We start from the raw sequence: 27,768 nt of genomic DNA, 5'->3' as shown, positions 1-27,768 counted from the left end.
CTCTTCCCAGGGCGCCGAGAGGCTGCACAGCTTGGTTCGCGCCTGCTCGGCCCCCCATTATGCCCCCTGTTCACATCCAGACCTCCCACGGGGCTTCCTTTCGCCTTTTACAGTAGCTCGGTGGAATGGGCTCTCCCTCCTCCGGGAGAATGGCGAGCTTCCACGATTGTGAGAAGTCTCGTGAGTGACGGGCCGGGGTTTGGGGAGAAGAGACAGACCCCTCCTCTTCCATTAACCGTGACCCCGGCCAGTTAACAGGCGGCCTCGGCTCTGATTTTCCCTCCGCAGCGCCCTTTTCAGCACCAGTGGCGCGCGGACAGCTCCCCTCGCCCCGCCGGGGCGGGCCCGGCCCGGCGCCGCCCGCGATTGGCTGAGGCCGCTTTCGGTGTTTGCCGGGCTCGTGGGCTCCTGGGCTGGCCTAGGGCCAGCGGGAGTCACAGGCCGACCGACCGAGGGACTGGCCGCCCGACGGACTGGCCTTGGCATCCTTGCCCGCAGTCTCGGGCGCCTGCCCAGCCATTAGTCCGCGCTCGCCCCGCCCTCATGCCCCGCCCCCTCATGCCCCGCCCCTCATGCCCCGCCCCTCATGCCCCGCCCCACGAGACCCGCCCCTTCTTTCGCATTGCGGGACGGCTGGAGGCTGGCACCCCGGCCCCTGCGCCCCACGTGGCGCCCTTTCCGGGCTGGGGGGGTGGGGAGGCACATCCAGAGACGACTCTCCCCCTCCCCCGGCCCCCGACTGACTTGCGGCGCCACTGGGAGGGTTCGGGGGTGGCTGAGCTGAGAGGGCTCCGGGAAGGAGTGACGTCAGGGTGAGTGGGAGCCAAGGAAGGAGCGAGTAGGAGAGAGGGAGCGAGAGCCAGGCAGGACCGCAGGGTCGGGGCTAGTGAGGAGCGAGGGCAAGGAGAGAGCAGTGAGGCCGGAGAGAAAGAAGCTGCCACGGAGAAAGACAGGCTGCGGGTTCCCGGGACTGCAGGTCCAGGCGGGGTAGGAACTGCTGCCCAGGGGAGCTAGAAGGAAGTGGGAGAGAGAGCGAGCGAAAAGCGGGGGTGGGGAGGAAAGGGGGAGATTGAGGCGGGAGAGAGAAGCAGAGCGAGAGAGAGGAGGCTGCTGGAAGGCGAAAGAAGAGGGAGAGGAGGCGACAGAGGGAGAGGAGGAAGAAGAGGTAGAAGGAGAGAGAAGAGGGGAGAGAAAGGAGAGGAGGGTTAGAGGTGCATGAAGGAGGGGAGAGGGAGCTTCAGCGTGGAGAGAGGACCGCGGAAGGAGAGAGAGAGCCCAGAGTGGAATGTGGAAGGGAAACAGTCCAGCGGGGAGCCAGGGGGCAGCCATGGAAGGGACAGGTGGGGAGCTGGGGGGACAGGGGAACTGGGGTCCGGAGGACGCCCCAGGCCTCTTGGCTAGGGCCTCCCTGACCATGCTCCCGTGGCCACTACCCCTGGCCTCCTCGGCCCTCACCTTGCTCTTCGGGGCCCTCACTTCCCTGTTCCTCTGGTACTGCTACCGCCTGGGCTCCCAAGACATACAGGCCTTAGGGGCTGGGAGCCGGGCTAGGGGTGTTCGTGGTGGGCCTGTGGGATGCTCGGAGGCCGGCGGACCAAGCCGAAGGGGTCCTGGGGATCCCGGGGAAGGACCTAGAACGGAAGGCCTAGTGAGCCGGCGGCTTCGGGCCTACGCAAGGCGCTACTCCTGGGCTGGGATGGGTAGAGTGAGGCGGGCAGCTCAGGGTGGCCCAGGCCCTGGGAGAGGGCCAGGGGTCCTAGGTATTCAGCGCCCAGGCCTGCTTTTCCTACCAGACCTGCCTTCAGCCCCCTTTGTGCCGCGGGATGCCCAGCGGCACGACGTGGAGCTCCTGGAGAGCAGCTTCCCTGCCATTTTACGGGACTTCGGGGCTGTGAGCTGGGACTTCTCAGGGACTACCCCTCTGCCTCGGGGCTGGTCCCCACCTCTGGCCCCCGGGTGCTACCAGCTCCTGCTGTACCAAGCAGGCCGGTGCCAACCCAGCAACTGCCGCCGGTGCCCAGGGGCCTATCGGGCACTGAGGGGGCTTCGAAGCTTTATGAGTGCCAACACCTTCGGCAATGCCGGCTTTTCCGTTCTCCTGCCTGGGGCCCGGCTCGAGGGCCGCTGTGGGCCCACCAATGCCCGGGTCAGATGCCATCTGGGTAAGTAGCTGCCGCCTACTGACAACCTCCTTGCCTTGATGATTTTCCTCCCAGACCCTTCTCTCCGCCACAGAGCTGTCTGCTCTACAGTTCTCATTGTGCCTCTCTTCTTCCATGGCTCCCTGTTGCCACCCACAGCAGCATTTCCTGAGCCTCGGCTATCTGCACACCATATTCATAAGCTTTGCCGTAGTCATTCCCACCTGTACTGCATTTCTTCACCTTGGCTCTCCCCCTGACCTTTTGTTCTTCGTATTTAAAAGAAATATTTATAGCACTATCATCAGTATTACTTGCCCTAAGTAGAAGTACTCATAAAAAGCCTGGACAACATAGTGAGACTCTGTCTCTACAAATAATAAAGCAATTAGCTGGGCATGGTGGCCCGTGCCTATGGTCCCAGCTACTGGAGAGGCTGAGGTGGGAGGATCACTTGAGCTCAGGAGTTTGAGGCTGCAGTGAGCTGAGATTGTGCTACTGCACTCCAGCCTGGGTGACAAGAAAGTACTCATAAACACAAGCTGAAATTTAAAAAAGAAAGCTTTCAACAGTCTAGAACATTCTAGTTAAGTGCTCTAGTCTCTCTGATCCTGAAGCCTACACTTTTTTTTTTTTTGAGACGGAGTCTCACTCTGTTGCCCAGGCTGGAGTGCAGTGGCATGATCTCCGCTCACTGCAAGCTCCACCTCCCAGGTTCACGCCATTCTCCTGCCTCAGCCTTCTGAGTAGCTGGGACTACAGGCAGGCACCCGCCACCGCGCCGGGTTAATTTTTTGTATTTTTCGTAGACACAGGGTTTCACTGTGGTCTGGATCTCCTAACCTCGTGATCCCCCCGCCTCCACCTCCCAAAGTGCTGGGATTACAGGTGTGAGCCACCGCGCCCGGCCTTTTATTTGTTTTGAGACAAGCTCTCGCTCTGTCACCCAGGCTAGAGTGTGCAGTGGCACAAATATGGCTTACTACAACCTTGACTTCCTGAGATCAAGGGATCCTCTCACCTCAACCTCCTGAGTAGCTGGGACCAGCCCCAAGGACCAGTGCCCACCACTATGCTTGGCTGATTTTTAAAAAATTTGTGTAGGCCGGGCGTAGTGGCTCACGCCTGTAATCGCAGCACTTTGGGAGGCCGAGGCAGGCGGATTACCTGAGGTTGGGAGTTTGAGACCAGCTGACCAACATGGAGAAACCCTGTCTCCACTAAAATTACAAAAAATTAGCTGGGTGTGGTGGCGCATGCCTGTAATCCCAGCTACTTGGGAGGCTAAGGCAGGAGAATCACTTGAACCCGGGAGGCGGAGGTTGCAGTGAGTCGAGATCGCAACATTGCACTCCAACCTGGGCAACAAGAGTGAAACTTCATCTCAATAAAAGGAAAAAAAAATTGTGTAAAGACAGGCTGGACCCAAACTCCTGGTCTCAAGTGATCCTCCTGTCTTGGCCTCCCAAAGTGCTGAGATTACAGGCGTGAGGCACCACACCCCGCACTTTTTGATGTCTTAAAGACTGGAAGAAAATGGAAAGGGAAATAATTTTCTGTTATTCCATACCATGACCTTGTTTTGCCCCAAATCATCTCCTGTGCTGCCAGCTGGATGTGTCCTACACTTCAGGGCACACTGGCCTCAGGATCAGTTCCCGATCCTTCCTCTCCTCCCTCTCTCTGTGCTCTAAATCATGAAAGCCTTCTGGCCAGTCCTGACAGATGCCACACGTGCTGTTCTTTTCAACCTAGAATCCCCTTCCCCCGTACCACCTCCTGGAAAACTCCTACTCAGCCTTCAGGATTCAAGTTTTCAAGTGCCACACTTCCTCTGGGATTCCTTCCTGTTCCCCCATCATTTGACTTGGCTGCTCACTTTCCTCACCGCACTCGGCCATGTGGTCCTTGGGCCAGGATCCTCTTTAATCTTATACCTCGTGGGAAGACAGCACCTATCACACAGTAAGCTCTTGAGTCAAACTGTCAGGAAGTCCAGGAGGAAACGCCATTTCCTCCAGGAAGCCTTCTCTTTTCTCTAAAATGAGAGGTTCCTGCCAGGCACCATGGCTTATCCCTGAAATACTAGCACTTTCGGAGGCCAAGGCAGGAAGATTGCTTGAGGCCAGGAGTTCAAGACCAGTGCTGTCTAAGAATAAAATAAAATAAATGAAATGAAATGAAATGAAAAACTAAATTAAAATAAAATAAAATAAAATAAAATAAAATAAAATAAAATGGGTCTGGCCAGGCACAGTGGCTCACACCTGTAATCCCAGCATTTTGGGAAGCTGAGGTAGGCAGATCACTTGAGCTCAGGGATTCGAGATCAGCCTGGCCAACATGGCGAAACCCCGTCTCTACTAAAAACACAAAAATTAGCCAGGCGTCGTGGCGGGCAGCTGTAATCCCAGCTACTTGGGAGGCTGAGGCAGGAGAATTGCTTGAACCCGGGAGGCGGAGGTTGCAGTAAGCCAAGATCATGCCACTGCACTCCAACCTGGTGGCAGAACAAAACTAAATCTCAAAAAAAAAAAAAAAAATTAGCCCGGAATTGTGGCACATGCCTGTAATCCTAGCAGCTACTCAGGAGGCTGAGACATGAGAATCACTTGAACCTGGGAGGCAGAGTGAGCTGAGATCACACCACTGCACTCCAGCCTGGGTCACAGAGTGAAACTTTGTCTCAAAAAAATAGATGGGTCATGCTACCCACAGCAGCGTTTCGCTAATCTCCCAGCACTTCCCTCCTCCAGGACTGTATTATAATTATACTGTGGCCACTTTCTGGAAAGAAAGGAGGACGACCACAAAACCTGGCATTTAAGACGCTTAGAGCTGCAAACTGACTGGCCAGGATGGGCCCCTGGCTTGGAGGCAGGAGTGCTGGATGCCCGCGTCTCTTCTTACAGGCCTAAAGATCCCTCCTGGCTGTGAGCTGGTGGTCGGCGGTGAGCCCCAGTGCTGGGCGGAGGGGCACTGTCTACTGGTGGACGACTCTTTTCTACACACAGTGGCTCACAATGGTAACGGGGTGCCCATTCTGCAGGGGGGATGAGGGACTCAGGAGCAAAGGAGCGTAGACTAGAGGACAGCAGAATCAGGCCCAACGGACTTCCTGTCCTACCACCACCATCTTCCAGCTGCATGACCTTGAACAAGTCACACAACTTCTCCAATGCCCTAGGACCACCACCTTCATCAAGTGACTGCAAGGATTAAATGAGATAATGTTAAGTGCACAGAAAAGTGGTTACCAGCACAGGACTCTGGGTTCCTGTCCTACCTCTTACACTTGGGCAAAGGACTTAACCTCCTTATGCTTGTTGCTTTGTATAAAATAGGGATAATTATGGTAATACCACAGTTTGTTTTGATTAAGAGTTGATACATATCGGCCGGGCATGGTGGCTAACGCCTGTAATCCCAGCACTTTGGGAGGCAGAAGTGGGCGGATCACCTGAGGTCAGGAGTTCGAGACCAGCCTGGTGAACATGGTGAAACCCCGTCTCTACTAAAAATACAAAAAATTACCAGGGCGTGGTGGTGAATGCCTGAAATCCCAGCTACTAGGGAGACTGAGGCAGGAGAACTGCTTGAACCTGAAAGGCAGAGGTTGCAGTGAGCTGAAATCACGCCACTGCACTCCAGCCTGGTGACAGAGCAAGACTCCATCTCAAAAAAAAAAAAATTTTTTTTTGATACATTTAAAGGGTTAGAACAGGGCCTGTCACTTATTTACTGTTTGCTTTTATGGTGTTTGGTGAGTGCTCTGGTGTGGAAATACCTAATGTCAGTGGCTCTGCTATTCCTGTCCCATGTGCCCTAGGCTCCCCTGAAGATGGGCCTCGAGTGGTCTTCATCGTGGACCTCTGGCACCCCAACGTGGCAGGGGCTGAGCGCCAGGCCCTCGACTTTGTCTTCGCACCAGACCCCTGAAGGAAGGTGCTCCCTTCACACACCTGGGCTGGAGACACACTGCGCTCAGGGACGGCCTGATGGTAGCCAGGACCTCCTCTCTACTGCGGGGGGTGGGTGGGTGCGGAGGGTGGGAACTGGCTAGTGAGCACTGAAATATAAATTCTGAATCCTCTCCTAACTCCTGACTACTTCCTTCCCAGGGAGAGGCTGGGGCAGGGCCTTATGTCTTCTCCTGGTACAATCAGATACCTCCTCTTTTTTTTTTTTTTTTTTTTTGTAGAGTCACGGTCTTGCTTTGTTGCCCGGGCTGATCTTGAACTCCTGGGCTCAAGTGATCCTTCTGCCTCAACCTCCACAGTCGTTGGGATTACAGGTGGGAGCCACCATGCCCGGCTAGATACCTCCTAACACAGGCATCTCCTCATCCCTCTCCCCAGGAGCCAGCACCAGTTCCTCAACTCATTTCAATAATTTAATAGAAAATTAAAATAATAAATAATATGAAACAGACTGAGAACGCTGAGCTGGGCAGGCCCAGGCCAGTCTAGTACAAAGTTAAGGAGGTAGGGAGGATGGTGGGGAGGAGGGTGCGGACTACCCTGCACGATGTGGGAGGCGGCTCAGACTGCGGTGATGTTAGGAAGGGCCGCACACTTTGGCATGGACGATGCACTGAAAAAAGAGAAAGGGAATTCTAAATCCCTCTTAACCAGCTGGAGAGGGAAGGACGCAGGGCCAGGATAGGGACAAGTGTTGGCTTCAGAAGACTCTGAGTGGCGGGGCCGGAATGTACCATGTTGTTAGCAATGGGGTCGGGATGGATGGAGAAGGGCCAAAGTGAGCTGTGCCATGCAATGAAGGGACAGAGGAGGACCCACGACTTGGCCAGCAGAGCCGGGGCAAAGGTCTGGGAAGGGGAGGGAAAGAGAGAGGGACTGGGCCCCAAGGCAAGAGGAAGGCAGGGGGAGGGTCAGAGGTCAGTCCTTGAAGACAATTTGTTGGCCATGAGGACGCTCATCGTGAGTGATGTGCCGCCGGACATGGATCCTCCGGACACGGTGCTCTCGGTTCTCTTCATCCTCCCCGCGGCCAGCCCCACCAGCTCCAGCTGCTCCCCCTGTGGCCTCCAGGAGGGCTGGGTCTGGGCCCCGGGGAGTCTCGTAGATCAGGATGTTCAGGGTCTCCTCAAAGATCCGGGCTTCTGGAAATTCCACCTGCAAAAGGCCAGCCAGCCCCAGCTCCTTCCTTCTGGTGCAGTCACACAGGGCCACCCCCCTGCCCAGGGCTCCTGCATCGACACACCTCCTAGCCCTGCAGTCAGGTCCTTGGGCCTGGCCTGGCCTCTCTGACACTCCTTTACTCAGCAAAGTCATACTTCAAGGCTCAGCTCTGAAGTCAGGCAGGCAGAATCATTTGTTTTCTCTCCTTCATCTCCTTCCCTGTCTAGTCTCTTGGTATATTTTTTCATTTGACAAATACTGAGTGAGTGCACTGCACCAGGTATTGTTCTAGGCACTACAGAAATAGCAATGAACAAAACAAGGGTCCTGTCCTCAGGAAGTTACATTCTAGTGGGAGGACTCAGTCATACACTTAAGAAAATATGAACTAGCCTGGCCTGGTGGCTCACACCTGTAATCCCAGCACTTTGGGAGGCCAAGATGGGAGGACAGCTTGAGGCCAGGAGTATGAGTCCAGTCTGGGCAACATGGCATAACCCCATCTCTACAAAAAAATTAGCTCGGTGTGGTGGCCCACACCTATGTTCCCACTGCTGAGGTGGGAAGATCACTTGAGCATGGGAGGCAGAGGTTGCAGTGAGCCGAGATTGCACCATGGCACTCCAACCTGGGTGACAGTGAGACCCCATCTCAAAAAAATAAATAAATAAAATAAAATATAAATGAAGTCAAATGATGATGTTTAGGAAAAGAAATAGGCTGGGTGTGGTATCTCCTGACTGTAAGCCCAGCACTTCGGGAGGCTAAGGCAGGAGCATCCTTAGAGCCCAGGCGTTCAAGTTCAAAGCCAGCCTGGGCAATATAGCAAGATCTCATCGATTAAAAAAAAAAAACAAAAAGAGAGAGACAGAGAGAGATACATTAGGAAAAGGGAATATGATGGCCAGAGACAGGAGTATTACAACTTTAAGAGGGACTCCAGGGAAGGCCTTGCTGAGAAGGTGGTATCTGACCAAAGGAGTTGGGGAGGGGACCAGGCACACAGACCAGAAAGAGCAGCCTGGGGAGGGCCAGGGCCAGCGTGAGAGCTGTGGGTCAGGAGTGCACCCAGTGTCTTACTGGAAGATCAAAAGGGAGGCCAATGCAATTGAGGCAGAGATGAGAGGGAGTGGAAAGGGATGAAGTCGAACAGGTGACTGGGGTGTTCCCTTGTGTGGCCTTGGAAGCATCTAACACAGCTCTTAGCAAACTGGTTTTTTAAATTTTATTTTTATTTTTTCTTGAGACAGAGTCTTGCTCTGTCACCCAGGCTGGAGTGCAATGGCGCCATCTCGGCTCACTGCAACCTCCACTTCCCAAGTTCAAGCGATGCTCCTGCTTCAGCCTCCCGAGTAGCTGGGATTACAGGCATGTGCCACTATGCTCAGCTAATTTTTGGATTTTTAGTAGAAAAAGGGTTTCACCATGTTGTACAGGCTGGTCTCAAACTCCTGACCTTGTGATCTGCCTGCCTCAGCCTCCCAAAGTGCTGGGATTACAGGCGTGAGCCACCACGCCCGGCTTTTCTTTTTTTAATCGTTCATTTGTTTCTGAGACAAGATCTCACTCTGTTGCCTAGGCTGGAGTGCAGTGGTGTGATCATGGATCCCTGCAGCCTCGACCTCCTGGGCTCAAGTGATCCCCCCACCTCAGCTTCCTGAGTACCTGGGTGTGCTACTATGCCTGGTTAATTTTTTTTTTTATTTTTTGTAGAGATGGGGTCTTGCTGTGTTGCTCAAACTCCTGGCCTTATGTGGTCCCCTGCCTCAGCCTCCCAAAATGTTGGGATTACAGGTGTGAGCCATGCACTCTTAATTATTGGTTTATCTTCCTATCTTCCCAATTACAGAGGATGTTTCTTGGAAGCTAGGTCACTGATTCATTCATTCATTCAATAAATGTTTCCTAGCTTCCAATGTGTGAAAAGTGCCTGGCTAATGGGAGATAGGAAAGAAAAAGACATGGCCCTGCCTTCAAGAAACTAACAGGCTGCTGCTGATGCAAACCCCCTCCCCTCCTCCACACATGATAAAACACTGTCTTTAGCTATGAAGGGAGTGTGACCAACTTTGGGGTTGTTGGATTGAAAGTTCATGAGTGAAGGTGACCCAAAGAAAGTGATGCTTAGCTTAAGTCTTAAGATTAAGTACAAGTTCATTAGGCAGATAGAAGGAAAGAATTCCAAGAGGCAACAGTGTGTGCAGAGGTAAGAGGTGTGAAATAGCACTGACTGCTTAGAGACGTGCGATGACTGCGGTGTACCTGAGGTATGTGGCTCATGGTAAGCTCAGAAGGGACCAGATGAGGAAGGGCATGAGGCAGGGCTTGTACTTTGCTCAGCACTTCATTCCCCTTGATTTCCAGCCTGGTACAGTACTTAGCACAGAGCAGGGGCTTGGGGAATATCTGCTGATGATTGCTACATTAATGACTCAGGATCTACAAACTCAGAGGATGTTCTAAGAGACATCTGGTCCTGAGGTTTTAAGAATCTATTTTTGGCAATGGGCCTTTCTGAGTTTCCTTTTTTTTTTTTTTTTTAATTAGAGTCGGGGCCTCACTCAGTCTCCTAGGATGGAGTGCAGTGGCATGATCATAGCTCCCTGCTGCCTCAAATTCCTGGGCTAGGCCAGGCCCAGTGGCTCATGCCTGTAATCCCAGCACTTTGGGAGGACGAGGAGGGTGGATCACTTGAGGTCAGGGGTTCAGTACCAGCCTGACCAACACGGTGAAGTCTCTACTAAAGAGAGTTCTCCACTACATTTAGTCTCTACTAAAAATACAAAAATTAGCCGGGCATGGAGGCGGGCGCCTGTAGTCCCAGCTACTTGGGAGGCTGAGGTAGGAGAATCACTTGAATCCGGGAGGCAGAGGTTAAGTGAGCTGAGATCACGCCATTGCACTGCAGCCTGGGCAACAGAGCGAGACTCTTGTCTCAAAAAAGAGAAAAAGGCAGTGGCTCGCGCTTGTCATCCCAGCACTTTGGGAGGCTGAGGTGGATGGATCACGAGGTCAAGAGACTGAGACCATCCTGGCCAACATGGTGAAACCCTGTCTCTACTAAAAATACAAAAATTAGCTGGGCGTGGTGGCACGTGCCTGTAGTCCTAGCTACTGGGGAGGCTGAGGCAGGAGAACCGCTTGAACCTGGGAGGTGGAGGTTGCAGTGAGCGGAGATCGTGCCACTGCACTCCAGCCTGGTGATAGAGTGAGACTCAGTCTCAAAAAACCATCATCATCATAATAATAAATAAAAAAATTCCGGGGCTCAAGCAATCCTCCTGCCTCAGCCTCCTGAGTAGCTGGGATTACAGGTGCATGTCATCATGCCACCACACCACCATACCTGGCTAAATTTTTTGAGTTCTTACAGAGATCAGATCCCACTATGTTGCCCAGGCTGGTCTCAAACTTCTGGGCTCAAGTGATCCTCCTGCCTTGGCCTCCCAGAGTCCTGGGATTACAGGCATAAGCCACTCTCCCTGGCCCCTTCTGAGTTTCTAATGACAACTATGGACCTCCTATGCAGAAACACGCATACGTCCCCATTTCAGGAGTTTCAAACAGCCTTGAAACACATTCAACAGGCCTAGGCTAAGCACCCTGCTCTAACCCATGACCCCCATTTCACAGAGAAACAGAGACCCACAGGGATAGGGTGGCCTGCCCACTGCTGCGCACCCCAGACCCCAGGATCTGGCTCCTGCCTCCCGGGGGTGGGCTCTTTCCCCTGCCAACCTGCTTTTGTCCAGGGTCCTAGTCCTGGCCACCCCCAGCCCCCCACGTAGGCTCTGGAACCCCTCTGACCTTGGTCTGCTTCTTCTCCGTAGCATAGACAATGGAGGTACAGCACACCTCGGCGATTTTGCGGCCCTGCCCGTAGAAAGACCAGCAGCAGATCTCGTCCCCCAGGACATCCTTGAGGAAGAGCAGCCGCCCGTGGAAGCGCAGGGCAAGCTTGTCGAACAGCTCGATGTTCTTAAGTAGGTTGTCATCTGAAGTGCTGGGGACCAGGGGACCAGGAGGCCTCAGCGTTGGCACCCCTTCCTCTATAACCCCAGGACAGGGGCCTGGATGCATTCCTAGTCCTCTGCTCCTGCCCAGGGTTTGGTGCTCAACAGGAAGCCTCCTCTGCCCCTGGGGCCAGGCTAAACAGGCCTCAGAAGGGAAGCCACATGCACTGAGCAAATCCCAGCATAGCAGAGCAGCTCCCGTGCGGGACCTGGAGCCAGGCTGCCTCCCTGGGGGTCCTGGCACCCCACTTTTTAACTGGGCAAGTTACTTCACCTCTTGGTGCCTCAACCTCCTCATCTGTAAAATGGAGCTCACAACAGTACTGACCTCAAGGGGGAGGACTCTGCCAGTTCCTAGAGAGAAAGCACTTGGGACAGGCTCACCATTATCACTTCATCCTCACCCAAACCCATTTACTGATGACTAAGCTGAAGCTGAGAAGCGGAAAGGACCTGCCCACAGTGCCAGGGGTAAGAGGCAAAGCTAAATCTGCGAGCAGGCAGGCAGATGTTCTTGTAGGCCCTCTGTGTGGCCGTGGCCCTCGCCTTGGGCAGGAGCAGGGCTGTGCTGCATCCCAGGGTCCCGCCCAGTGCCCCGCACCCTGGTGGTCACCTGGTGTAGGAGTACTTGTTGTTACTGCGGTTGTGCAGGAGCTTCACCACGGGCTAGCAGGGGAGAGAGGATGGAGGAGAGGAGTGAGGCTGCAGGGAGAGGCCCCCGCAGTGAGCCTCCACCCTGCAGGGCTTGGGGGCCTCACCTTGGAGGTGCTGGCCAGGAGCTGCTGCTCCTCCCGGGGAGATGTCACCGTGGGGATGAGGCACAGCGGGGACAGCGTCTCCCTTTTTTGCTGGGGAAGAAGCGGAAGGTGGTTAACAGCACAACCAAAGGCCACATACTCCCTCACTTAAAAGCCTTCAAAAGCTGGTTGGGAACAACTCCAGACTCCTCAGTGGTCTGCAGGGCTCTGCAGGCTCCAAGCTCCGCCGACCTCTCTGCCACGCTCCCTTGGCTTGCTGGGCCTTGGTCCCATGGACATCTTGCTGCTTTACACATCCAGCTCATGCCCACCCCGGCCATTGGCTGTGCCCCTGCCCGGGATGCTTCTTTGCTCAGCTGTCAGCGTGGCAGCTCTGTCATGCCATTCAGATTGCAGCTCACACAGTGCCTCCTCAGGGCCAGCCCTCCCCAGGCCCACTGGCTAAACAGCCTCCTCTATATCCTGCCTATTGTGTTATCAGTTCATTTTCTTTTCTTTTCTTTTTTTTTTTTTTTTGAGACGGAGTCTCGCTGTGTCGCCCAGGGTGGAGTGCAGTGGCCGGATCTCAGCTCACTGCAAGCTCCGCCTCCCGGGTTTTTACGCCATTCTCCTGCCTCAGCCTCCCGAGTAGCCGGGACTACAGGCGTCCGCCACCTCGCCCGGCTAGTTTTTTGTATTTTTTAGTAGAGACGGGGTTTCACCGTGTTAGCCAGGATGGTCTCGAACTCCTGACCTCGTGATCCGCCCGTCTCGGCCTCCCAAAGTGCTGGGATTACAGGCTTGAGCCACCGCGCCCGGCCTTCTTTTCTTTTTTGAGACAGAGTTTCATTCTTGTTGTCCAGGCTGGAGTGCAATGGCGCGCGATCTCGGCTCACTGCAACCTCCGCCTCCCGGGTTCAAGCAATTCTCCTGCCTCAGCCTCCCGAGTAGCTGGGATTACAAGCATGTGCCACCACGCCCAGTTGATTTTGTATTTTTAGTAGAGATGGGGTTTTTCCATGTTGGTTAGGCTGGTCTCCAACTCCTGACCTCAGGTGGTCCCCCCGCCTCTGTCTCCCAAAGTGCTGGGAATACAGGCATGAGCCACTACGCCTCGCCTATCAGTTCATTTTCTGTATGGCACTTAGTGCCTTTTTCTAATTTTTTGTATTTGTTTATGATCTGTCTCTTCCCACCTAGGAATAACTACCTAGTATATAACTGATGCTCTGTGAGTATTTGTTGAACAAATGAACGTATTTGTTGAGTGAATGAACTTCATTGGCTGGGATGACGTTGGAGAAAGAAATCAGAAGCAAATGCATGAGCTTCTTTCTCTTCTGTCTTCTAGAACCTTCATGCCAAAATCCCTCTCACTTCTCCCAACCTTGAAAACCCAATGTGCAATTCTAATACAAATTCCAGATTTGTTTTTTGTAGAAACTCATAAGACTCTCTAAAATTAATATAGAAGAATAAAGGTCTACAATTACTTAGGTCTTTTTTTTTTTCTTTTTTCTTTTGGAGACAGGGTCTTGCTGTCACCCAGGCTGAGTGCAGTGGCGTGATCACAGCTCACAGCAGCTTTGACCTCCTGGGCTCCAGCCATCCTCCCATACTTAGGTCAGTTTTTAAAAAGAAGAGCAAAGAGGAAAGGCAGACCCTGCCAGACATGAAGATAGGCTTCAAAGCCACAACAGTGAAAATGGTGTTAGTTCGGGCACAAAAACAAAAACACCCGAGAAACACAACAGAGAGATCAGAAACATACCACTGTGTATATGAGAACTGGTATTTTTAAAGACACCACAAATGTACGAGGGGAATTATGGAGTATGAATTCGTTATCTATCACTGTGTAATGAACTGCCCCCAATTTAGGAGGTTAAATTAATCATATTTATTACTTCCGTTTCTGAGGGTCAGGAACTCAGCAATGGCTCAGTTGGGTGGCTCTGGCACAGGGTCTCTTGTGAGGCTGTGGCCAAGATGTCAGTGGGGCTGTGGGCATCTGAAGGCATGATGGCCCCTAGAGGATGCATTCTGAGAAAGCTTGTTCATGTGGCTGGCAAGTTTGCACTAGCTGCTGGCAGGAAACAGCAAATCCCTGCCATGTGGATCTCTCCACAGGGTTGCTTGAGTGTCCTCACAGCATGGCAGCTGGCTTCCCAGAGCAAATAATTCCAGAGAGGAGAAGGTAGAAGCCTCGTTATCTTTTTTATTTTTGAGATAGAATCTCACTGTGTCACCCAGGCTGGAGTACAGTAGCATGATCTCGGCTCACTGCAACCTCCACCTCCCAGGTTCAAGCGATTCTCCTGCCTCAACCACCCAAGTAGCTAGGATTACAGATGTGTGCCATCACGCCCAGATAATTTTTGTGTTTTTAATAGAGATAGGGTTTCACCATGTCGGTCAGGTTGGTCTCAAACTCCCGACCTCAGGTGATCCACTCGCCTCGGCCTCCCAAAGTGCTGGGATTACAGACGTGAGCCATGGTGCCCGGCCCCTCCATTGTCTTTTACAGCCTAGGTCTGTTGGTCCTATCCAGTGTGGAAGGAGATAACACACGGGAACGAGCACCAGGGGACGAGAATCATCAGGCTGCCTTAGCGGCTGGCTCCACAGGCCATCACTGGCCCTCAGTGATTTCCTCCCTCCCACATGCCAAATATACTCACCACCTCCCAGGATGCCCCATTATCCCATTACAGCATCAGCTCAAAGTATAGAATCTCGTCATCTCCATCAGGCCCAGGTGGGGATGTGGCTCTAGCATGCAGTTCCTTAACTATGGCTCCTTAAGTGCATTTCTTTTTTTTTTTCAAAATGGAGTCTTGCTCTGTCTCCCAGGCTGGAGTGCAGTGGCACCATCTCACCTCACTGAAAACTCTGCCTCCCAGGTTCAAGTGATTCTCCTGCCTCAGCCTCCCAAGTGGCTGGGACTACACACATGTACCACCGCCCCAGCTAATTTTTGTATTTTCAGTAAAGACGGGATTTCACCATGTTGGCCAGAGTGGTCTTGAACTCCTGACCTCAAGTGATCCAACTGCCTTGGCCTCCCAAAGGGCTGGGACTACAGGCGTGAGCCACCGCATCCAGCCCTTAAGTACATTTCCTATTTGCAGACCTGTGAACTAAAGAGACAGGTCATTTCCTCCACACTCCCAGTGTGCGGTGGTAGAGGCAGGCACAGGATAACCAGTAACGACACTCTTGCTCAAAAGCAGGGGAAGCTGGGTGTGGTAGCATGTGCCCGTCATCCCAGCTACTTGGGAGGCCAAGGTGGGAGAATTACTTGAGCCCAGGAGTTCGAGACCAGCCTGGACAACATAGCAAGACTCTGTCTCAAAAAAAAAAAAAAAAAAAGGGCAGGGGACAGCAGGCACATATAAGTCACTAGTCTGTAGAAATTCTGTAATCCAGTTGGAGAAATGCTAGGAACTCTTTGATGCCTACTCCTGTCAGGAATGATTCTCCATGGCTCTCCCTGAGTCATCCCACCTCTTCCATAAAAGATGTTTGCAGCTTCACAGTTTCATCTGCCTGCTTCCTGCCTGTAGAAGTTTGGGTGTGCAAAGGCCTCTTGTCCTTTTGTACTGGCTCTGTCCCTTTCGGTCCAAGCTGGCAGTGTCTCTGCCAATATAATTCTCTGCATAACTTACTGGGTATCTTGCACGTCTTAGGGTTCACTACATTAGAAAAAAGCCACACCTAGAAATATCTGCAAGTGGCCAGGCACAGTGGCTCACGCCTGTAATCCCAGCACTTTGGGAGGCCGAGGCGGGTGGATCACTTGAGGTCAGGAGTTCGAGTGGTCTGACCAACATGGTGAAACCCCATCTCTACTAAAAATACAAAAATTAGCGGGGCGTGGTGGTGGGCACCTGTAATCCCAGCTACTCGGGAGGCTGAGACAGGAGAATCGCTTGAACCCAGGAAGTGGAGGTTGCAGGGAGCTATCTCAAAAAAAAAAAAAAAAATCGCTGCAGGATAAGCCCTTCTTTATTTTGGGGTTGTGCTAAGATGCTGAGAGACAACACCTTTAACCTTCTCAGAAGCACGATTATTATTTGATTCGACTGGAAGATCCCTCTGAAGCATGTTATTGGTATTTCTGAGGTCTTAACAAAGGACTTTTTCATCACATCCTCAGCTTCACCTTTAGACCACATTTTCCTATATTTTATGCCTTGTATTTAATCTTTGCATGGAAGCCATTTGATTTTAACATCACTTGTTATCTGGAAAGGCTGGGGATTTTCAAACCCAACAATTTCAGGCTCCTTTTCATTCGAGTGGTTTTTTCTTTAACGTACTCTCTCCTCTTCAATTTTACTATAAGCAGCAAGAAGCCAGGTGGCACCTTCAACATTCTGTCTGGAAAGCTCCTTAGCTAGACCCTCTGTTCATTAGGTATGTTTCCTACCCTGCACACTAATGCAGGAGACAGCATTGCTAAACTTTCTGCCGCTACACAAGGATGTCCTTTCCATCCATTTTCCTAACTTTTTTTTAAGCCCTTATTGCAGCTTTCTTAAAGGTCACTGGACTCTTATCAACAGACTTTCTTACCTTTTTTCTTTTAATTTTTTTAGAGATAAGGTCTCACTATATTGCCCAGGCTGGTCTCGAACTCCTGAATTCAAGTGATCCTCCCACCTCGGCCTCCAAAAGTTACGGTATTACAAGCGTGGGCCACTGTGCCCAGCCAACACTTTTTTTTTTTTCTTTCTTTTTTTTTTTTTTGAGACAGAGTCTCGCTCTGTGGCCCAGGCTGGAGTGCAGTGGCCAGATCTCAGCTCACTGCAAGCTCCGCCTCCCGGGTTCACGCCATTCTCCTGCCTCAGCCTCCCGAGTAGCTGGGACTACAGGCGCCCGCCACCTCGCCCGGCTAGTTTTTTGTATTTTTTTTAGTAGAGACGGGGTTTCACCGTGTTAGCCAGGATGGTCTCGATCTCCTGACCTCGTGATCCGCCCGTCTCGGCCTCCCAAAGTGCTGGGATTACAGGCTTGAGCCACCGCGCCCGGCCAAGGCAACACTTTTTAACACTCCTTAAGCTTTTACTAACAATCTCCTCAAAGTCCTTCCAGCTTCTTCCCACTTCTCAGTTGTAAAGTTACTTCTACATTTGAGGTTTCTGTTATGGCAGACCCCCATTCCAGAAACCGAAGTCTGTTCTCTGTTGCTGGGTAACAAATTACTACAAACTTAGCAGCTTAAAACAATAGTTCAGGTGTGGTGGCTCATGCCTGTAATCTCACCATTTGGGGAGGCCAAGGCTGGAGGACTGTTGGAGGTCAGGAGTTCGAGACCATCCTTGCCGACATAGCAAGACTCTGTCTCTATTTAAAGATAAATAAATAAAAATAAACATTATCTCACATAGTTTCTGTGGGTCAGGAATTTGGGATGGGCTTAGCTGGGTGGCCCTGGCCCAGAGTCTGTCACGAAGCTGCAGTCTCGATTTTGGCTAGGGCTGCAGTCATTGGAAGGTTTGCCTGGGCCTAGAAGCTCTGCTTCTGAGACAGGTCACCAGTATGGCGGGGAGTCTGTGCTCGCTGTTGGCAGGGGCTTCAGTTCCTCACCAAGTGGAGACCTCTGCTTAGGGGTGCCTGAGTGTCCTCACATAGCACTTTTCAGAGTGAGTGACCCCAAAGAGAGGCAGAAGCTGGAATGTCTTTTATGACCTAGCTTCAAAGTCACATGCTGTCATTTCTGCAATGTCCTATTGGTCATACACAAGAGTCTCCTTGGTGAAGAACTGAAAAAGTCAGCCCTATTTCGTGTGGGAGGGGATTAAACAAGAGCCTGGAAACCAGGAGGCAAGAACCCCTGGTGGCCGTCTTGGGTGCTGGCTACCTCTGGACTGTTTAAATGCTGGCACTGGGAAAACTACCTAACCCTACAGAAGACAAAAATGAGCTAAATTCCTTCACAATTCATATTTACAAAAGTGAGCTCCACTTATATTAAAATACCCATATATGAAAAAAATCCATATTTAAAACCACAGGCCAGGCATGGTGGCTCACGCCTGTAATCCCAGCACTTTGGGAGGCCGAAGTGGGTGCATCACTTGAGCTCAGGAGTTTGAGACCAGCCTGACCAACATGGCAAAAGCCCCTTTCTCCAAAAAATACAAAAATTAGCCGGTGTGGTGGCTCATGCTTGTAATCCCAGCACTTTGGGAGACCGAGGCAGGTAGATCACAAGGTCAAACACAAAAATTAGCCAGGCATGGTGGTGCACACCTGTAATCCCAGCTACTCAGGAGGCAGGGGCAGGAGAATCGCTTGAACCCGGGAGTAAGAGGTTGCAGTGAGCCGAGATCATGCCACTGCACTCCAGCCTGGGCAATAGAGTGAGACTCCGTTTAAAAAAAAAAGAAAAAAAATCAGCCGGATGTCATGGTGCATGCCTGTAATCACAGCTACTCGGGAGGCCTGAGACATGAAAATCGTTTGAACCTGGGAAGTGGAGGTTACAGTGAGCCGAGATGACACCATTGCACTGTAGCCTGGGCAACAGATCAAGACTCAGCCTCAAAAAATAAAAGTTAACAAGAAATAGAAAATTAGAAAAACATTTTTAAACAAGAGCATAAGGATACAGCATCAGGCAAAAAATGATGAGGAATTGGTGGACCACATCGAAATCAAGAATTTTTCAAGTTGACAATGGAAAGCATGACTTTACAAATAATCTCATGTAATACTGTTGAAGAGATAAGACTTATAGGTATTCTATGGCACAAATGTAATTACTGGTTCAGGTAAAGATTATCAATTTGTATGTCATTGATAGGTAATTGCCTTAATACAGTGGCCAAATGATACCATATGCATTACTTTATAGTTGGCAACAAGGAAATGTAACGATGATAGATAAATCAAACCACCTTCCCCTAGATCCAGGGGCCAATTATGAATGTCATTAATGACGAGTCATGCTAACAATATTACAGGTTGCTTGATGTGGCCCAATGTGAAATACATACATAATATTACCTAAAATGTATTCTAACCAAAATGTTTAATATCAGTCATTTTATTTTATTTATTATTTATTCATTTATTTTGAGACGGAGTCTTGCTCTGTTGCCCAGGCTGGAGTGCAGTGGTGCAACCCTGACTCACCGCAACCTCCGCCTCCTGGGTTCAAGCAATTCTTCTCCCTCAGCCTCTTCAGTAACTGGGACTACAGGCACCCGCCACCACTCCCAGCTAATTTTTGTAACTTTTCTTTTTTTTTTTTTGAGATGGAGTCTCGCACTGTCGCCCAGGCTGGAGTGTAGTGGTGTGATCTCGGCTCACTGCAACCTCCGCCTCCCGGGTTCAAGCAATTCTCCTGCCTCAGCCTCCTGAGTGGCTAGGATTACAGATGCCCACCACCATGCCTGGCTACTTTTTTTGTATTTTAGTAGAGACGGGGTTTCACCATGTTGGCCAGGCTGGTCTTGAACTCCTGACCTTGTGATCCGCCCGCCTCAGCCTCCCAAAGTGCTGGGATTACAGGTGTGAGCCACCATGCCCGGCTTAATTTTTATATATATATATTTTTTTTTTTTTTTTTTTGAGACGGAGTCTCGCTCTGTCGCCCGGGCTGGAGTGCAATGGCCGCATCTCAGCTCACTGCAAGCTCCGCCTCCCGGGTCTACGCCATTCTCCTGCCTCAGCCTCCCGAGTAGCTGGGACTACAGGCGCCCGCCACCTCACCCGGCTAGTTTTTTGTATTTTTTAGTAGAGACGGGGTTTCACCGTATTAGCCAGTCTGGTCTCGATCTCCTGACCTTGTGATCCGCCCGTCTCGGCCTCCCAAAGTGCTGGGATTACAGGCTTGAGCCACCGCGCCCGGCCAATTTTTATATTTTTAATAGAGACAGGGTTTCACCACATTGACCAGGCCGGTCTTGAACTCCTGACCTTGTGATCCGCCCGCCTCAGCCTCCCAAAGTGCTGGGATTACAGGCATGAGCCACTGCACCCGCCCAATATCAGTCATTTAAAATCTACGGTCTGGTTTATAGGAAATTAAGGATAGGGCTGGGTAATAAACGAAATGATACTAGGAGTAAACAACCAGGCAAAGTTGGAAAGCGGGTCATTGTGCAGGACAACTGGCAGTCTCTTTAACAAGCCAGCATCGTGAGGACAAAGGGACCCCTTGGATTATAATAAAGTAATGCATGTGGTATTATTTCACCACTGTATTAAGGCAGTTACCTATCAATGACACACCAATTGATAATCTTTACCTGAACCAGTAATTACATTCGTGCCATCGAATACCTATAACTCTTATCATCTCTTCAACATTCTTCCATGAGATTATTTGTAAAGTCGTGCTTTCCATTGTCAACGTGCAGATAACCAGGCGCAACGTGAAGATCTAGACTGGGTTCTGGTTTGATGAACCAGCTATGAAAACACATTTCTGGAACAACTGGAGAAACCGGAGTATGCCCTGGACTGGATATTAAATAAAAATTTATTGACATGTAAAGATAGCAATTATTAACAACAAAAAAGCAGATTATAAAACATTTCATACAACACGATTGTATTTTGGCAAGCAAGCAAACACACACACACACACACATATACTCTCACACAGGAGAAGACCTGGAAGGATATTTGGTGCTTTTATTTTTTAGATTATTTGCGTTTCCGAAATTTCTACAATTAATAAATGCTGCTTTAAAATAATAAATGATTATTTGCAATTTTAAAAAATCAAGGATTTCCATTCAATGCTAGATGCCACAAGCAGGTGACATTCTAAGAGAAAATATTAGCGATATCTACATTGACTAGAAATTTTTACCTAGAACAGGCTTTTTCAACTGGAGTTCCTCATCTGAATCTCAAAACCCAGCAAATACGGCCGGGCACAGTGGCTCATGCCTGAATCCCAGCACTTTGGGAGGCCAAGGCAGGAGGATCACTTGAAGTCAGGAGTTCAAGACCAGCCTGGCCAACATGGTGAAACCCCATCTCTACCAAAAATGCAATTAAATTAGCTGGGTGTTGTGGTGCGCACATGTAGTCCCAGCTACTTGGGAAGCTGACGCAGGAGAATCACTTGAACCCCAGAGAGGGAGGTTGCAGTGAGTCAAGATCGTGCCACGGCACTCCACCCTTGGCAACAGAGTGAGACTCCATCTCAAAAAAAGAAAAACAAAAAAACAGCAAATAATTCGAGTATTTTCTGAACTTTGCTGAGAATGGTAGGTAAATAGTCCCATGATACAGGCTTAGAGGTTAATTTGTTATGTACAATCCATGCTCCAGGGCATGTATAAGACATGCCCATATGCAATAAGGTTTAATTATCCCTAGGAACTGAACTAAAATATGCAAGGATCTCTTGCTAAGCAACATGAAAAAGAAAAAAGCAGAAAATCTGGTAAAGAACATGAATAAGCAATTCACAGGAAGGGAAACAAAAAAACACTAGTGAGTATAGGAAAAGATGCTGAACCTCATTAGTAATCAGAGACATGCAAATGAAAATGAGATCACGCTACATTCATCGGATTGGCAAAATTAGAAAGCTGGATGATGCCATGTTTTGATGAGGACATGCAGAAATGGGATCTCTTATGCACTGCTCATTATGAGGATAAAGTACTATAACCATTCGGGAGAGCAACTGGATGATATTTACTAAAACGCCGTTTGCAGGTGTCCTGTTATCCAGCAATTCTACTCCCAGTTACAATCACGGGAGAATGGCACAGAACCAGAAGGGAACATGTACCAGGATGCTCATGGTGACACAGTTTGTAGGGGCAGGAACTGGAAGGCAATCTAGGTCTCCAACCTCATGGGAATGTATGAACAAAATATGGTGAAAGAACACCATAGATTCCTCTGCAGCTGTCAGAAGCAAAGAACTAGATGTACTTGGAGCAGCATGAATAGATCTTGAAAAAAGTGCTGAATTTAAAAAACACAATGCAACAGAAACTGATTCACGGCTTCAAGGCCATTTATGGACATTTAAAATGCACACATATGCAGAACAATGCTTTAGCTTTTCGAGCATATGTATCAAAACATCAAAACTGGATGGGTGCCCCTGGGGAAAAGGAAAGTAGGCAGGGGATTGGGAATAAAGGGAAAGAAATAAAATTGAAAGACAAAACGTTTGCATAGACCAATACTGATGAAGTGCCTGCCACACACTGAGGAGTGTGCTGAGCTGTGTGAGGTGCGGAGGGAACCTGGAAAGGAGAGAGCAGGAGTACAGAAAAGTACTGCCCTTGGGAGGCTGAAGGTCAGATAGTCAGATAGCCTGGGGTCAAATCTGAGCTCTGCTGCTTCCCAGCTCTTTGACCTTGGACGCATCATCCAAGCTCTCTCACGTTTCTTTTTATGTCAAACAAGGGTACAAGACGTATACACAAGCAGATAGCAGAACTGCTCCTGACACACAGTGGGTACACGATAACATTAGTAAATTTAAAACTACACACTGGGCACAGTGGCTCAGGCCTGTAATCCCAGCACTTTCCGGGGGCCAAGGCGAATGGATCACGTCAGGTCTGGGGTTCGAGCCCAGCCTGGCAAACATGGTGAAACCCCGTCTCTACTAAAAATACAAAAAAGTAGCAAAGCGAGGTGGCGGGTGCCTGTAATCCCAGATATTTGGGAGACTGAGGCAAGAGAATTGCTTGAACCTGGGAGGCAGAGGTTGGGGTGAGCCAAGATCACATCACTGCACTCCAGCCTGGGCGACAGAGAGACTCTGTCTCAAAACAAAACAAAACAAAACAAAACAAAACAAAAATGCTACAGAGCAGGAATGCACTTCCAAGATCTAGTCCAATGAATGTTTCTCAAATGCAAGTAGTAATTTATTAATGGGTCATGCAATAAGTAATGGGTCCCAAACAGCATTAAAAAGAAAGATTATCAGAGTACATTTCACTAAAAGTATCTTTTTATAGAACTGTTATTTCAGTTATATATAATGAGCACTAAAATGCATTTTTTCCCTATGGGAGGCAATCGAAAAGTTTGAAAAACATGGATATTGTCCAAAGGAGATTTACACCTTTGGGTTTCAAGAACCAGGAAGCATTCCCTGAGACAAAAGTTGTTCAGAGAGGCCACCTTTTAATCTATAAAGGGTATTCAAAAAGAAACTTTTATAATCTCCTCTTACTATTGTATCATAAAAGAAAGGACATTTTTAACACTATAAAAATAGAACAGAATAACAGGCTTTATGTAAAACTCACTACTTTGTACTTATTTTTCTCCCTTCCCTATCTTTTGGAACATGAGGACAGAATCCCAGAGGTAGGAATGGACTCACTGAAGGTCACTGAGTCAGCTGTGACAGAGGTGACACGGAACTCTTATGTCCTGGCTTCACTTTCCAAGCTCTGCTCCTCGGAACCCTAAGGGGTCCACAAAACTGGGGCCCAGCAGGTGGGGTCTCTAGAATCCCCAACCCTGTTTTACTGGGAGTGGACCTGCTTCTGTGAGATTTCATTTGAATAAAGAATTTCACCGTTTAAAAAAAAAAAAAATAGAAAGCCCGTGGGGGGCGGAAGCCATGGGAGAATGCTGCCTCCCAGGATACCAGATCACAGAGGTTATTATATTTCAATTTAAATTTAGATGTTTTTCCCTAGTGACATGAGGGAGCTATTTAGGATTTCTGAGCGAGAGAGAGAACAGATCAGGGTTGTGTTTAAAGATAATTACTCAGGTGCGAGTGTAACAGCTGGACTGGCTGCATAAGAAGAGTGGGAAGCAGAGAGTAGCTATTTAACCGTTGCAAACGTCCTGGCATGAGGTTGAGGTTGGGGTGGGGATGCTGCCTGAGGCAGCAGGGATGCAGAAGATGGCACCTCAAATTCTCTGGGGTTATGGCCAGTCAGAAGCAGGCTCTCCAAGCCATACCCTGTATCTCCTTTTTTCTGCCCTAATACCTGCTTGGGCAGCTCTCCCAGGAACATAGGCACAGGGACTCGGAAGGCCCTCACCTGCAGCGCCAGCTGGCAGTCCTCAATCAGGCCCTGCACGAGGTAGTAGCGTGCTTCGCCCAGTAGCTCCCCCAGTTCTCTGGTACTCTCCGGCAGTGGCACAGACCCATCCCGCAGGTAATTGAGGATTGTACCAAAGTGGCGGCCGCTCCGGTCAATCAGCACCCAACCTAGTGGGGTGGGGAGAAGCAGGGGGAAAGATGGCTTTGCTGAGTGACCTGGAACTACTAAATTAAAAATTATTTTTTTGTAGAGACGGAGTCTCACTATGTTGCCCAGGCTGGTCTCAAACTCCTGGGCTCAAGTGATCCTCCCATCTCAGCCTCCCAAACACTTGGATTATAGGCGTGAGCCACCAAACCTGGCCTAAATTATAAGAAAAAAGGATTCCAGCCAGGTGTAGTGATTCACACCTGTAATTCCAACACTTTAGGAGGCTGAGGCGGGTAGATCACCTCAAGTCAGGAGTTTGAGACCAGCCTGACCAACATGGAGAAACCCCATCTCTACTAAAAATACAAAATTAGCTGGGCTTGGTGACGCATGCCAGCTACTTGGGAGGGTGAGGCAGGAGAACAGCTTGAACCTGGGAGGTGGAGTTTGCAGTGAGCCGAAATCGCGCCATTGCACTCCCTGGGCAATAAGACGGAAACTCCGTCTCAAAACAATAAAAAGAAAAAAGAAAAAGAAAAAGAAAAGAAGGCCAGGCGTGGTGACTTAGGCCTGTAATCCTAGCACTTTAGGAGGCCGAGGTGGGCGGATCACCTGAGGTCAGGAGTTCGAGACCAGCCTGACCAACATGGAGAAACCCCGTCTTTAATAAAAACACAAAATTAGCCAGGCGTGGTGGCGCATGCCTGTAATCCCAACTACTCAGGAGGCTGAGGCAGGAGAATCGCTTGAACCTGAGAGGCGGAGGTTGTGGTGAGCCGAGACAGCCTGGGCAACAAGAGCGAAACTCCATCTCAAAAAAAAAAAAAAAAGAAAAGAAAAGAAAAAGGATTCCAAAGCCACAAAAAAGTCTGAATACTGATCTGTCTCAAGCCTGTGCCACAGCCAAGAAATCTCTTTAAAACATCTCCAGCGAGTTCTCTCATAAGTTTATACATATCCAGCCAGAGAATTAATTCATCCAAATCTGGTCTACAGTCAGAAGACTCTCACCACGAGAAAGTTCTTGCAGAATTACCTTATCAATAAACCGCTAACCCCCGATGCTAATTCTCACCATTCTATTTAATTAAAATGTCTACCTCCCCCGTCCAGTTCACTGCCATTTTAACTTTTATATTCTTCATAGAACTTACTATCAAAAAAAAAAAAAAAAGAAAGAACTTACTACTATCTGCAATTGCATATGCATATACATTTTGTTTACTTGCTTATTGGTCTTCCGATCTCTCACCTCCCTAAAAAAAGGGAAGTTATATAATTTTGTCAGGTTCATTTACCTATCTCCAGCACTAACTGATATTTTACAAATACTCATTGGACAAATGAATTCTTCCTTTTTTTTTTCTGAGACAGAGTCTCACTCTGTCACCCAGGCTGGAGTGCAGTGGCGCCGACTCGGCTCACTGCAACCTCTGCCTCCCAGGTTCAAGCGATTCTCCTGTCTCAGCCTCGCAAGTAGCTGGGCTACAGGCGCACACCACCACGCCCGGCTAATTTTTGTATTTTTAGTAGAGACGGAGTTTCGCCATATTGGTCAGGCTGGTGTCAAACTCCTGACCTCTGGTGATCCACCCGCCTTGGCCTCCCAAAGTGCGGGGATTATAGGCTTGAGCCACCGTGCCTGGCCGAATTCTTCACCTTTGATACCTGAAGGCAGATCTCCGCCTCCCAAGTTTTTATTCTACTGCTCTCACAGTCCTTGTTAACCCCTCCCTTAAGACTCTCCCACTCCCAAACTCCAAAACTTCAAGGTCTCACTTGGGCACGAAGGGTCCAAACTTGAATACAACACTCCAAGAAGGTAAGGTTCACCTGCCAAGGACACCTGTCCACCCTCCACTCTGGTGTCCCTGGCAAACCCAAAGCAGCCTCCTTCTGCAATGTGTATATACAGATGGATTCCTAGAGCGTACAGGGACCTGTGTCAGGGGAACACAGAGGCAGACAAGATCTCCCAGCCCTCCTGGCTGGTTGTTAGCAGTTCTGAAGCAGAGAGGGAAACAAAAGGCTGGGCGGTCGGAGGAAACTGATGAAGGCTGCCAGGAGTAGTACTGCAGGCAGCAGGGCTGGTTCCCAAGTCTTGAGCTGAGACGTGAAGGGTGGGAGAGGTAGTCATGAGGATTATGAACTGACACGTTCAATCACTTACCACAGCGCCTGGCAGAGTTAGGGGTTCCGTAAGTGTTGGTTATTGCTGGGGGTAAAGGATTGGGGGAGGAGAAGAGAAATTATGAATGAGAAAAGGCGAGAAGATGGGATGTCGGGGCTGGAGGGAGCTGAGAATGAGTTGACGGGACAGCAGCGGGCAGAGAGAAGGGGCATGAGGAGCCCCGTTGGTGAGAGACTGAGGGGAACGGGAGTTGGGGATCTGGGGATGGGGGCACGGTGGGGGCGCCGCTAGTACCTCCGGCATCGGTCAGCACCTCCACGCGGCCGCTGAACATGGCCTTCAGCATGGTGTCCTGTCCCGTGAGGGTGCGCAGCGTGGTGTAGTGCAGCGAGCCGCCCACGTTCAGCTTCACGTATTTGCTGTTCGGGGTTAGCGGCTTGAGACCGTAGGCGGCGGGGCCAGGCTCGAGACCCGAGGGCTTGGGGGCTTCCAGGGACGGGGCCGCGGGGGCCGCCGGGCCCGAGGCCTCCGCCGACATACCGGGTAGCAGCGGCAGACGGCGATCCCAGGCTCTCTCCGCGCCCTGCGACCTGCTCCCGAAGACCCTCGGCCAGCCCCTAGCCCTCGGGCCAGACCGCTCCGCGCACACGCCCACTCACCGCCTCTACTCAGCGAGACCGGCCCTCCGCCCCATCTCGCTCGCACCACCCGGAAGCCAGTGCCGGGTAGCTGCGCAGGCGCGGCCCGCCCCTGAATGGGGACGGGGCTGGAGTATGGAGCATGCGCAGTGGGCTTGCTGGGGAAGCCGGTGGATAGGTGGCGTGTGGCCCTAAGGTCCCCCGGGCGGGTCGACGTGCTCTTCCCTCTGGTCTCGAGTCCCCAAGACCAGATCGAGGATGCGGCCGACCCGCTGGCCGATGTGGAAGGCTAAGTCTCCGCCTCGTGATTGGGTCTCTGCTGTCAGAGAGCTTCACGAGCTTGAGGAGAAACAGACCGTGAGGTCTGGGCATTGGGCAGTTTCCCGCCTCCCAACCCCGCGCACTGAACAGACCGTGACGAGAACTGGAACAAAGCGCGGAGGGAAGCTCTTAAAGGAGGCCAAAGCGGCCGGGCGCGGTGGCTCACACCTGTAACCCCAGTCTGTAAGCCTAGCTACTCGGGAGGCCGAGGCAGGAGGAACGCTTGAAGCCAGGAGTTGGAAGCTGAAGTTAATACATGATCGGACCACTGCACTCCAGCTTGGGCAACATAGCATCCTTTAAAAAAAAAAAAAAAAAAAAAGAAGCCAAAAGGGGTAGCAGTGGTGCCCGGGCACCAAGGATAGAAGGCCTCTCTGAGGAGGTGATGCCGAGCTGAAGCTAGGAAGCGGATGTGAGGGAAGAGTTCCAAGCAGAGGGAAGGCAAATGCAAAGATCCTCAAGGCAGGAACACGCTCTCCGTATTTGAG

General features: G+C 50.5%; 2 protein-coding genes across 2 annotated transcripts; one reads left to right on the top strand and one right to left on the bottom strand.

Annotated features, from left to right (window-relative positions):
* Positions 1-1,082: 1,082 nt before the first annotated feature.
* Positions 1,083-6,240, top strand: ASPHD1 (aspartate beta-hydroxylase domain containing 1). The gene is given in 4 exon segments (XM_005591591.5): positions 1,083-1,271; positions 1,273-2,162; positions 5,054-5,167; positions 5,971-6,240. Coding segments are annotated over 4 exon segments (1,170 nt in total). The 5' UTR covers positions 1,083-1,215; the 3' UTR covers positions 6,081-6,240.
* A 281-nt stretch (positions 6,241-6,521) lies between these two features.
* On the bottom strand, positions 6,522-27,041 carry KCTD13 (potassium channel tetramerization domain containing 13). The gene is made up of 6 exons (XM_005591596.4): positions 26,616-27,041; positions 24,038-24,207; positions 12,054-12,143; positions 11,909-11,961; positions 11,090-11,285; positions 6,522-7,276 (listed from the first exon to the last, which is right to left on the bottom strand). The coding sequence occupies exons 1-6, from the start codon at positions 26,857-26,859 to the stop codon at positions 7,040-7,042; spliced, it is 990 nt and encodes a 329-aa protein (XP_005591653.1). The 5' UTR covers positions 26,860-27,041; the 3' UTR covers positions 6,522-7,039.
* Positions 27,042-27,768: the final 727 nt, after the last annotated feature.

The sequence above is a fragment of the Macaca fascicularis genome, chromosome 20 (assembly GCF_037993035.2).
Source record: "Macaca fascicularis isolate 582-1 chromosome 20, T2T-MFA8v1.1".
NCBI lineage: Eukaryota > Metazoa > Chordata > Mammalia > Primates > Cercopithecidae > Macaca > Macaca fascicularis.
This window is presented reverse-complemented; position numbering and strand designations above follow the sequence as displayed.